At 45.1% G+C, this 12861-nt stretch overlaps 1 protein-coding gene across 1 annotated transcript; it reads right to left on the reverse strand.

Moving 5' to 3' along the window:
- Positions 1-1103: 1103 nt before the first annotated feature.
- Positions 1104-4603, reverse strand: LOC108539630 (zinc finger protein 700-like). Its single transcript, XM_017888455.1, is given in 7 exon segments — positions 1104-1725; positions 1728-1856; positions 1859-1879; positions 1882-1905; positions 1908-3610; positions 4298-4358; positions 4564-4603. Coding segments are annotated over 5 exon segments (1782 nt in total). The 5' UTR covers positions 3436-3610; positions 4298-4358; positions 4564-4603; the 3' UTR covers positions 1104-1645.
- Positions 4604-12861: the final 8258 nt, after the last annotated feature.

Genomic DNA, 12861 nt, shown 5'->3' on the forward strand with positions numbered 1-12861 from the left:
ACCTCCACCTCCCAGGTTCACATGATTCTCCTGTTTCAGCCAACCGAGTAGCTGGGATTACAGCCATGCACCACCACGCTTGGCTAATTTTGTACCTTTAGTAGTGACAGGGTTTCACCAGATTGGTCAGGCTGATCTTGAACTCCTGACCTCGGGTGTTCCTCCCACCTCAGCCTCCCAAAGTGCTGGGATTACAGATGTGAGCCACCGTGCCCAGTCTGGGCATCTGTTTAAGGTAATGTGAAACTATGACAAACCAGGTGTTGTCAGCCAATGATGCAAGTGGTGAACACTTAACAGAAAAAGCAGGGACAAATGGTTCTCTACCGGAGAATAATCAGTTTACTACCCAGTGTTTCCATATACAATAATTTAATTAATTCTAGAGCTGCCGGATATGGTGAGTTCTTATAATTATATGTTACCTTAGCATGCATTTCCTTTATGGATTTACTTTGCTCATAACAGAAGAAAACTTTATTCAAACTCAACAGTTTCCAGGTCTCCACCTCCTCCCAGTTCCTCCATGGGGTCAACTCACATATATTCCTCACCACGCCCGGCTAATTTTTTTTTTTTTTTTGGTATATTTAGTACAGACGGGGTTTCACCGTGTTAGCCAGGATAGTCTCAATCTCCTGATCTCGTGATCCACCCGCCTTGGCCTCAGAAAGTGCTGGGATTACATGTGTGAGAGACCGCGCCTGGCATTTTTTTTTTTTTTTTTGAGATGGAGTCTTGCTCTGTTGCCAGCCTGGAATGCAGTGGTGTGATCTCTGCTCACTGCAATCGCCGCCTCCCAGGTTCAAGCGATTCTCCTGCCTCAGCCTCCCGAGTAGCTGGGACTACAGGTGTGCACCACCACGCCCAGCTAATTTTGTATTTTAGTAGAGGCAGGGTTTCACCATGTTGGTCAGAATGGTCTCGATCTCTTGACCTCATGATCTGCCTGCCTCAGCCTCCCAAAGTGCTGGGATTACAGGCGTGAGCCACTGTGCCTGGTGCAAAAGTACAATTTCCATGAGGAAAAGATGTCTGGCATTTTATCCACATGGTAATACTGACTCACAAAGTCCAAATAATAACAATGTAACATTATAAGCTTGATCTAATACATAAAACCAATAGGATATTTTATTATAGCTTCTTAATTATTTAAAATAACATGTTAGTATACAGTTATGATAAAGTTAATTGTTTACATTCATTAATCTGTATTCAAAGAATCTTGGCAGATCTGAAGGCTTTCCCACACTGCTTACATTCATAGGGTTTCTCCCAAGTGTGAATCTTTCCATGCTGTTGAAGGTGCGAGGCTGATCTAAAGGCTTTCCCACATTGCTTACATTCATAGGGCTTCACTCCAGTGTAAATCCTTTCATGATATTGAAGGGAACTAGAAGAAATGCTTTCCCACATCACATACACTCATAGGGTTTCTCTCCCATGTGAGTCCTTTCATGACGTTGAAAAGAAGTAAAATGAAGGCTTTACCACATTGCTTACATTGATAGGGTTTCTCCCCAGTGTGAGTCATTTCATGGTATCGAAAAGAACTGGAACATGTGAAAGTTTTGCCACATTGCTTGCATTCATAGCGTTTCCTTCCAATGTGAGTCTATTCACATCCATAAAAGGAACCAGGCTAGCTGAATGCTTTCCAACAACCCTTACATTCATATGGCTTCTCTCCCATATGAGTCCTTGCATGTATATGCAAGGAAGAAAATAATTGAATGCTTTTCCGCATTCCTTACATTCATAGTGTTTCTCTCCAATGTGTGTTCTTGCATGTACTTGAAGGATCTTGGCAGACGTGAATCCATTCCCACAATGCTTACATTCATAGGGTTTTCTCCTCTGTGCTTCCTTTCATGTTTTGAAAAGAAGAGAATTTACAGAATGCTTTTCACATTCCTTACATTCATAGGGTTTCTCTCCAGTGTGAGTTCTTTCATGCATCTGAAGGTTTGAGGCAGATCTGAAGGCTTTCCCACATTGCTTACACTCATAGGGTTTCTCTCCAGTGTGAGTCCTACCATGCTTTCGAAGGTTTGAGGCACAACTGAAGGCTTTCCCACATTGCTTACACTCATAGGGTTTCTCTCCAGTGTGAGTCCTACCATGCATTCGAAGGTGTGAGGCAGATCTGAAGGCTTTCCCACACTGCTTACATTCATAGGGTTTCTCTCCAGTATGAGTCCTTTCATGATATCGAAGGGAATTGCAACATCTGAAGGCTTTACCACATTGCTTGCATTTGTAGGGTTTCTCTCCAGTGTGAGTTTTTTCATGTGTTTGAAATGACTTGGCAGAATAAAAGCTTTTCTCACATATCTTACATTTATAAGGTCTTTCTCCAGAGGGCATTCTTATGTGTTTTTCTGTCCTTTCATGAATTTGAAGGTACTTCACATATCTGAAGGCTTTCCCACATTCCTTACATTCATAGGGTTTCTCTCCAGTATGAGTCCTACCATGCACTCGAAGGTGTGAGGTAGATCTGAAGGCTTTCCCACATTCCTTACATTCATAGGGTTTCTCTCCAGTGTGAGTCCCACCATGCACTCGAAGCTGTGAGGCAGATCTGAAGGCTTTCCCACACTCCTTACACTCATACGGTTTCTCTCCAGTGTGAATCCTTTCATGATATCGAAAGGAACTGGAAAGATTGAAGGCTTTACCACATTGGTTGCATTTATAGCGTTTCTCTCCAGTGTGAGTTTTTTCATGTGTTTGAAATGACTTGGCAGAATAAAAGCCTTTCTCACATATCTTACATTTATAAGGTCTTTCTCCAGAGTTCATTCTGTGTGTTTGAAAATTTATAAGATAGGATAAGGCTTCCCCATATTGCTTACATTCATACGTCTTTTTCCCAGAGTGGATCCTTTCATGTCTACGAACAGAACTGGTATACGCGAATGCTTTTCCACATTCTTTGCATTGATAAGGCTTCTCCCCCATGTGACTCCTTTCATGTCTATGATAGGAACTGGAACTATGAAATGCTTTATCACATTTGCTACATTCATAGGGCTTCTCCCCAGTGTGAGTTCTTTTATGTACTCGAAGGGTAGCAGAATAACTGAAGGATTTACCACATTGTTTACATTCATATGGTTTCTCTCTAGTGTGAGTTCTTTCATGGATAAGACATAAACTGAAACAATGGAAGGCTTTCCCACAAAATTTACATTTAGAAGGTCCATCCCCTTTGTGCATTACCATGTGTCTTCGAATGCTTGAATGGAAAATAAAGGTTTTTCCACATTGTTTACAAGCATAGGGTTTCTCCCCAGTGCGATCCCTTTCTTGTGTTCTAAAGGAGGGGCGATATATGAAGGCTTTCTTAGGTCGTTGACACTTAGATGGCTTCAGTCCATATTCCTCATACTCATATGCCTTGTGTCCAATGTCACCTCTGATGTTCATATTAAAAGATGAGTTACCTATGCCAACTTCTCCACACACAAAGCTGTCACATGATTTTACCTCAGGAGAAGTTTGCTTCTCCTGGAAGTTCAGCCTGTCATCTGGAACCTGGGTAAAAGTTTCTCCACAATGACTGTCTTCTTTAATTTCATTGACTTTCTCTTCTATGAGACTCCTGTAAAACATGAGAAGCACACTATGAAGGGTTTGTTTATAAGCAATTTTATATTCATCAACAAGTATTGTACTTGCATTTTTAACCCTGTCCATCAAAGTATAGGCTTTCTGCCCTGGCTGAATTGTTTAAAGGTGACTGGACATATTCTACAAGATGACCCAGCCATACCTATTGTTTTAAAAAATATTCATAAGGGGCTTAATACTATTCCCATGTAAACTGTTTTATAATTACTAAATACTCTATGTCATTTTTCTTTTGAGTCCGGTACTTGTCCTGTTGCCCATGCTGGAGTGCTGTGATACTATCATAGCTTACTGCAGCCTTTACTGGCTCAAGTGATCATCCTGCCTCAGCCTCCTGAGTAGCTGGGACTGCTGATGAATACCACAATGCCCAGCTCATTTTTGGCCGTTGTTGATATACGGTCTCGCTATATTGCACAGGCTGTTCTTGAACTGCTGGCCTCAAGCTATCTTCCTATCTCCACTTCTCAAAGGACTGGGATTACAGGAGTGAGCCCTCAGCCTCAGTCACATTTAAATATATGTGTTTTGAGAAAATATTCTAAGAAAAAACGAATTTGAAGCTGGATCTCGTTCTTTGTTTTACTTCTCTTCAACATATTCTCATATTCTAAGATTGTGTAGAGAGACACTGCTTTCTCTTGTAAGTGCAAATTACCTGAAGCTTCTTCTGGGGATTTTGTACTCATATTCAATGTTCTGGTCTTTCCACTTTTTTCCTAAAATACAGACACAGAAAAATAGTCCTGAAGCGTATAAAATTGTGAAAAAATTATTAGATTCTATGCCCATGATTTACTGCAGCCATGTCTTATTTATTCATCAAAGTATTTCCTGTCTGTGTTCAAAATCACTCAGCAACATTGATGAGCTAGAAACACTGGTTCACTAATGCACTGAGGAAAGGAATACTGTCATCCTTACCTATAGAGGTCAGGTTCCTGAAAGTTTCCAGNCCAAAGTGCTGGGGTTACAGGCTTGAGCCACCGCGCCCGGCCCTTTTTTATTTTTTTGAGACAGAGTTTTGCTCTTTTGCCCAGGCTGGAGTGCAATGGCGTGATATTGGCTCACAACCGGGGTTCAAGTGATTCTCCTGCCTCAGCCTCCCGAGTAGCTGGGATTACAGGCATCAGCCACCACGCCCAACTAATTTTGTATTTTTAGTAGAGATGGGGTTTCTCCATGTTGGTCAGTCAGGCTGGTTTCAAACTCCCAACCTCAGGTGATACACCTGCTTCGACTCCCAAACTGCTGGGATTACAGGCGTGAGCTACTGTGTCCAGCCAGCAATTTTTTTTTTTCTTAACAGAGTCTCTCTCTGTTGCCCAGGCTGGAGTTGAATGGCACGATCTTGGTTCACTACAACCTCTGCCACCTGGGTTCACATGATTCTCATGCCTCAGTCTCCTCGGTAGCTGAAACCACAGACATGTGCCACCGTGTCCAGCTAGTTCATAAAGCAATTGTGATGCTAGAATTGAACAAGTGGTAGGCAACAGTGGTAGGATACGAAAATGTGTTTTCGCTGAAACTAAGGAAGGAGACCACCTCTCTTATTGTCTCATATTTCAGAAAACGAAAGAGGAAGCAAAAGTTAGAGGAAGGCAGAAACGAGATCAATAGTCAGTCTGGTGCCACACCCCAGGCCTGGCAGTTAAAAATCAACTCCTGACCTAACCACTTGTATTAGCTATAGATTCCAGACATTGTATGAGAAAGCATTGTGAAACTCTGTTCTGTTCTGCTCTATCCTGTTAATGATGCATGCAGCCCCAGTTATGCACCCCATGCTTGCTCAATCGATCACGATCCTTTCACGTGGACTCCCTTAGAGCTGTAAGTCTTTAAAAGGGGCAGGAATTTCTCTCTCTCAGGGAGCTTGGTTTTTACGATGTAAGTCTGCCAACACTCCCAGCCAAGTAAAGCCACTTCCTTCTCTAACCCAGTGTCTGAGAGGTTTTGTCTGTGGCTCGTCCTGCTACATTTCTTGGTTCCCTGACCGAGAAGCAAGGTGACTAGCAGACGGCCGAGGCAGCCCCGTAGGTGGCTTAAGCCTGCCCCGTGGAGCATCCCTGCAGGGGACACTGGCCAGCTTGAGTGATGCGGATCCTGAAAGTGCTCCCAGGTAGGCAACTGCACCAGTGGAACGCCTCACCAGAGCAGTGCATGGCAGGCCCTCATGGAGAATCAACACAGTGGCTGAACACCAGGAAGGAATTGGAACTTGGAGTCTGGACATCTGGAACACGGTAAGACCAGTCTTGGGAACTTGCCCACTCCATTTGAGTGGAAGTGTGGCCTGATCACCCACGGTGTGCCTTTATCAGCACTTTGTTTTTGGTTTTGATTTTGACTTTGCTTGAAGTGCTTGACGAACAGGCGTGCCCTTATTGGCACTTCGGCTTTGGTTCTGATTTTGATTTAGTGTGAATTAGACAAGTGAGTGACCTTTACCCTTTCCCTCTTATAGTGTGAGTGTTGTCTTGTCTCGAGAGAAAAATGGGTCAGACACAAGGCAAGCCCACCCCACTAGGAACTATGTTAAAAAAATTTTCAAAAAGGGATTTAAGGGAGACTATGGAGTTACTATAACACCAGGAAAACTTAGAACTTGGTGTGAGACAGACTGGCCAGCATTAGAGGTGGATTGGCCATCAGAAGGAAGCCTGGATAGGTCTCTTATTTCAAAGGTATGGCACAAGATTACCTGTAAGCCAGGGCATCCAGACCAGTTCCTGTACATAGAGACTTGGTTACAGCTGGTTTTACACTCCCCCACCCGTGGTTGACAGGACAGGCAGCAGCACTATTAGTGGCAAAGGGACAGATAGCCCACGAGGGATTTCACTCCACCCGCCGAGGGAAGTCAGCTCCTAAAGTTCCATCTGACCCAATGTCAGAGGACCCATGGCAGGAAATGGCACCAGCAATGCCCCCTGCCCTTACCTGGAAGAGAGACTCCCCACTCCTGAGCCCACAGCACCTGTGCCTCCACCAGACACATACACCCCTAGACCAACCAGAGCAGACAAGAGAGAATGTGAAGCTGCAGGAGAAACCCCTCCCTTGGCAGCTCGTTTACAACCTAAGACTGGAAAGACAAGCGCCCCCAGTTAAAGAAGAAACAAAATGGCTCCAAGCCAGAGGGGTCTCCGGCAAGGACGAAAGGGCCTTGTTTAATCGGGCAGAAGGATTACTGGACTAAGGGGGACTGGGCTCAGGTGCCCCCAATGAGCCCATGGTCAGGATGACAGTTGGGGACAAGGACATTGAGTTTCTTGTCAATACTAGTGCTGAACATTCAGTAGTAACCAGCCCGGTCGCCCCCTTATCCAAAAAGACTATTGATATAATCGAAGCCACAGGAGTCTCGGCAAAACAAGCTTTCTGCTTGCCCTGGACTTGTACTGTAGGGGGACATGAAGTAATTCACCAGTTCTTGTACATTCCCAACTGCTCCTTGCCCTTGCTGGGAAGGGACTTGCTTAGCAAGCTGAGAGCCACCATCTCTTTTACAAAGCACAGCTCTTTTACAGTTAAAGTTACCTGGAAAGGGAGTCATCATGGCCCTTACGGTCCCCCGGGAGGAGGAAGGAAGACTTTTCTTAACCAAGCCAGGCTAAGAGACAAGACCAGCTCTGGCTAAGTGGTGGTCAAAGGTGTGGGCGGAAGATAACCCTCCAGGGCTGGCAGTCAACCAAACCCCTGTACTTAGAGAAGTTAAGCCTGGGGCCCAGCTGGTCAGGCAAAAACAGTACCCGGTCCCCCAAAGAAGCTCTTGAAGGTATCCAGGTCCATCTCAAGCACCTGAGAGCCTTTGGAATTATAGTCCTTTGTCAGTCTCCATGGAACACTCCCCTCCTGCCTTTTCCCAAGCTGGGGACCAAGGACCACAGGCCAGTACAGGACTTGCGCTTGGTCAATCAAGCTCAGAAAGAAAGCGGGTCATCTGCAGCCTACCGCAGCCTAAAGCCAGAAGGCAGGTGAGAGAATTCTTAGGGTTCTGCAGACTGTGGATCCCAAACTTTGCAGTACTGGCCAAACTTCTATATGGGGTCACAAAGGCGGGTGCCGGGAACCTTTTGAATGGGAATCCCAACAACAGTGAGCCTTTCATGAGTTAAAAGAAAAACTTATGTCAGTCCCAGCCCTGAGGCTACCTGATCTGACAAAGCCTTTTACACTGTACGTGACAGAAAAAGAAAAAAACGGCAGTTGGAGTTCTAACCCAGACTGTGGGGCCCTGGCCAAGGTCAGTGGCCTACCTTTTACCTACTTATTCTAAAGAAGAAAAGGACTTTCTCCAGGCAGAGGGAGGACAGGTGATGGAAGAAGGATGGATCCGGTTACTGGATGGGAGAGTAGCTGTGCCACAGCTGCTGGGAACTGCAGTCATAGTGGCTGTGCATAAAACCACCCATCTAGGCCAGGAGTCACTTGAAAAGTTGTTAGGCCAGGCCGGGCGCGGTGGCTCGAGCCTGTAATCCCAGCACTTTGGGAGGCCGAGACGGGCGGATCACAAGATCAGGAGATCGAGACCATCCTGGCTAACACGGTGAAACCCTGTCTCTACTAAAATACAAAAAACTAGCTGGGCGAGGTGGCGGGCGCCTGTAGTCCCAACTACTCGGGAGGCTGAGACAGGAGAATGGCGTGAACCCGGGAGGTGGAGCTTGCAGTGAGCTGAGAGCCGGCCACTGCACTCCAGCCTGGGCAGCACAGCAAGACTCCGTCTCAAAAAAAAAAAAAAAGAAAAGTTGTTAGGCCAGTACTTCTACATCTCACATTTATCAGACCTTGCCAAACAGTGGCACAGCGATGTATTACCTGCCAACACAATGCAAGGCAGGATCCAACCATCCCGCCCAGCATACAAGCTTATGGAGCAGCTCCCGTTGAAGATCTGTTGGTAGACTTCACAGAAATGCCAAAATGTGAAGATAGCAAGTATTTATTAGTTATTGTGGGTGGGTGGAGGCTTATCCAATGCGAACTGAGAAAGCTGGTGAAGTAACCCGTGTGCTTCTTCGAGATCTTATTCCTAGGTTTGAACTGCCCTTATGAATCGGCTCTGATAACGGGCTGGTGTTTGTGGCTGACTTGGTACAGAAAACAGCATAGGTATTGGGGATCACATGGATACTGCATGCTGCCTACCGACCTCAGAGTTCCGGAAAGGTGGAGCGGATGAGTCAGACTATCAAAAATAGTTTAGGGAAAGCGTGTCAAGAAACAGGATTAAAGTGGGTGCAAGCTCTCCCTATGGTATTATTTAAGATTAAATTTACCCCTTCTAGAAAAACAGGATATTCCTCTTATGAAATACTATATCATAGACCTCCTCCCAAACTATGGGGACTTCCAGGCACTCCCTGAGAGTTAGGTGAAATTAAGTTACAGCGACAGCTACAGGCCTTAGGAAAAATTACACAAACAATCTCAGCCTGGGTAAATGAGAAATGCCCCATTAGCTTATTCTCCCCAGTTCACCCTTTCTCCCCAGGTGATCGAGTGTGGGTCAAGGACTGGAATGTAGCCCCCTTGTGCCCATGGTGGAAGGGACACCAGACCACTCCCACTGCCGTGAAGGTAGAAGGAACCCCGGCCTGGATCCACCACGGTTATGTAAAACCTTCAGTGCCTAAGACCGGGGAGGCGAGACCAGGCCCAGAGAACCCATGCAAAGTGACTCTGAAAAAGATGCCGAGCCCTGCTCCGGTCACATCTGGAAGTTGACTGGTCTACGTGAGGCCGAAGCATGAGGAAACGTGTCATGGGACTCATTCTCCTTAAAATTTGGACTTCAACAATAAGGACTTCAACTGATTTTCCCCCCATGGAAGACTGTTCCCAGTGTATTCATCAGGTTACTGAGGTAGGGCTACAAGTTAAAACAATCTTCCTGTTTTATAGTTATTATGACTGCCTAGGAACTTTACAAGGAACTTGCCTGTATAACAACACTCAGTACAGTGTGTGACCCAGGAAATGCCCGACCTGATGTGCACTATAACCCATCTGAGCCTCCCATGATCACAATCTTTGAAATAAGATTTAAAAACTAGTTCTTTTCTAGGCAATAGAAGTAAAAAAAAATAGCTAAAACAGAAAAAAAAGAAAGCCCCATTTACATGCTCAACCGGATCATACGGTTACAAGCTATTTTAGAAATAAACACTAATAAAATTGGCAGAGCTTTAACTGTTTTAGCCCAGTAAGAAACCCAGATGCAAAATGCTATCTATCAAAATAGATGGGCACTAGACTACTTTCTAGCAACTAAAGGAGGGGTCTATGGAAAATTTAACCTAACCAATTGCTGTCTGCATATAAATAATCAAGGGCAAGTAGTCAAAAATATAGTTAAGGACATAACAAAGGTGGCACATGTGCCTGTACAGGTTTGGCATGGGTTTAATCCTAAATCCGTATTTGGAAAATGGTTTCCAGCACTAGGAGGATTTAAAATGCTTATAAAGGTTGGGCGCGGTGGCTCACGCCTGTAATCCCAGCACTTTGGGAGGCTGAGGTGGGCGGATCACAAGGTCAGGAAATTGAGACCATCCTGGCGAACATGGTGAAACCCCGTCTCTACTGAAAATACAAAAAAATTAGCCGAGCGTGGTGGCAGGCACCTGTAGTCCCAGCTTCCAGGGAGGCTGAGGCAGGAGAATGGCGTTAACCCAGGAGGCAGCAGAGCTTGCAATGAGCGGAGATCGTGCCACCGCACACCAGCCTGGGCGACAGAGCAAGACTCCGTCTCAAAAAAAAAGAAAATGCTTATAAAGAAATCATAATAATAATAGAAACCTGCTTGTTGCTCCCTTGCTTGCTACCTCATACCTCAAAAAAAGAAAGAGGAGGCAAAAGTTAAAGGAAAGCAGAAATGGGATCAATAGACAGCCACACCCTAGGCCTGGTAGTTAAAAATCAACTCCTGGCCAGGTGCAGTGGCTCACGCCTTTAATCCCAGCACTTTGGAAGGCAGCGGCGGGCAGATCACGAGGTCAGGAGATCAAGACCATCCTGGCTAACACGGTGAAACCCCGTCTCTACTAAAAATACAAAAAATTAGCCAGGCGTGGTGGCGGGCACCTGTAGTTCTGTAGTCCCAGCTACTCGGGAGGCTGAGGCAGGAGGATGGTGTGAACTCGGGAGGCAGGGCTTGCAGTGAGCCGAGATCGAGCCACTGCATTCCAGCCTGGGTGACAGAGTGAGACTTTGTCTCAAAAAAAAAAAAAAAAAATCACCTCCTGACCTAACCACTTGTGTTATCATAGATTCCAGACATTGTATGAGAAAGCATTGTGAAACTCTCTGTTCTGTTCTGTTCTGTCCTGTTACCGATGCGTGCAGACCCAGTTACGCACCCTATCCTTGCTTAATCAATCATGATCCTTTCACGTGGACCCCCTGAGTTGTAAGCCTTTAAAAGGGGCAGGAATTTCTCTCTCTCTCGGGGAGCTGGGTTTTTAAGACACAAGTCTGCTGATGCTCCCGGCCAAATAAAGCCACTTCCTTCTCTAACCCGGTGTCTGAGATGTTGTATCTGTGGCCTGTCCTGCTACAATCCAGGGAGAAAAGTGAGCTGCCTGGGCTGTCCCTAATGTCTCTTTGGACTGTGGGTCTGTAGCACCTGTCATAACAGAGTCCTATGAATTAATATGCAGAAAAAAGTTAACGTTAGCAGTCCTGAGGCTGTGTTTCCTTGAAAATGTCTGTTCCCAAAGTCTAATCTTTGATGACATTGTTAGAGAAGGCAGATAGCTAGTCAAGAGCAGGAGGGGAAGTCCAGGGGAAAGCCCACACCCCCAGGGACCACCCCAAACAGGCATGCTAGATATAAGCAGAGAGGAGGAGAAACACCTAAGTAGAAAGAAACTTCCATTATGATGCCCAGGATTCACTCACTTCACAGTTATCCTGTCAGAATGTAGCTAGATAGATGCTAAGAAGGGCAAAGGGGCCATTCCTAAGAAAAGTCCGGCACCCTAAGCACACAAGAGGGCAAACAAGAAACTCCTAAGAGATACCCAGGTGTAAGAAGCATAGATTCAATCACTATACGACCCTCCTGGCATGGCAGGAATGAGCAATGCAGCCACCCACATATCCACTGATGGCTGAATGGATAAACAAAATGTCCTAAGTATATACATACAACGGGATATTATTTATACTTAGAAAGTAACATCTTGGCCAGGTGCTGTGGCTCATGTCCATAAGCCCAGCACTTTTGGAGGCTGAGGTGGGTCAATCACCTGAGGCTGGAGTTGGAGACCAGTCTGACCAATGTGGAGAAATCTTGTCTCTACTAAAAATACAAAATTAGCCAGGCATGGTGGCGCATGCCTGTAATCCCAGCTACTCTGGAGGCTGAGGCAGGAGAATTGCTTGAACCTGAAAGGCAAAAATTGCAGTGAGCCGAGACTGTGCCATTGAACTCCAGCCTACCATCTCAAAAAAAAAAAAAAAGAAAATAACATTTTGCTCCATACTGCAATATGCACGAAACCTCACCTCAGGATAATTGCAATAAGCAAAATACAATTCATCTTACAGAACTTACATAGATCTGTCAAACTATCTCAACTGTACATGTAAAATTCCTTAAGCTGATAAGTTTTAAGTTTTGTTTTACAATAAGTAATGATAATAAATCATGGTAGCAGCCAGGTGTGGTGACTCATGCCTATAATTCCAGTACTTTGGGAGGCCAAGACAGGTGTAATTATGGAGGTTAGCAGTTTGAGATCTGCCCGGCCAAAATGGTGGAACTCCATCTCTACGAAAACTACAAAAATCAGCCAGGCCCAACAGCATGGTACTGGTACCAAAACAGAGATATAGACCAATGGAACAGAACAGAGGCCTCAGAAATAATACCACACATCTACAACCATCTGATCTTTGACAAACCTGACAAAAACAAGGAATGGGGAAAGGATTCCCTATTTCATAAACGGGGCTGGGAAAACTGGCTAGCCATCTGTAGAAAGCTGAAACTGGATCCCTTCCTTATACCTTATACAAAAATTAATTCCAGATGGATTAAAGACTTAAATGTTAGACCTAAAACCCTAAAACCCTAGAAGAAAACCTAGGCAACACCATTCAGGACATAGGCATGGGCAAGGACTTCACGACTAAAACACCAAAGCAATGGCAACAAAAGCCAAAATTGACAAATGGGATCTAATTAAACTAAAGAGCTTCTGCACA

Source organism: Rhinopithecus bieti, unplaced genomic scaffold (assembly GCF_001698545.2).
Source record: "Rhinopithecus bieti isolate Rb0 unplaced genomic scaffold, ASM169854v2 scaffold_15296, whole genome shotgun sequence".
NCBI classification, from domain to species: Eukaryota; Metazoa; Chordata; class Mammalia; order Primates; family Cercopithecidae; genus Rhinopithecus; species Rhinopithecus bieti.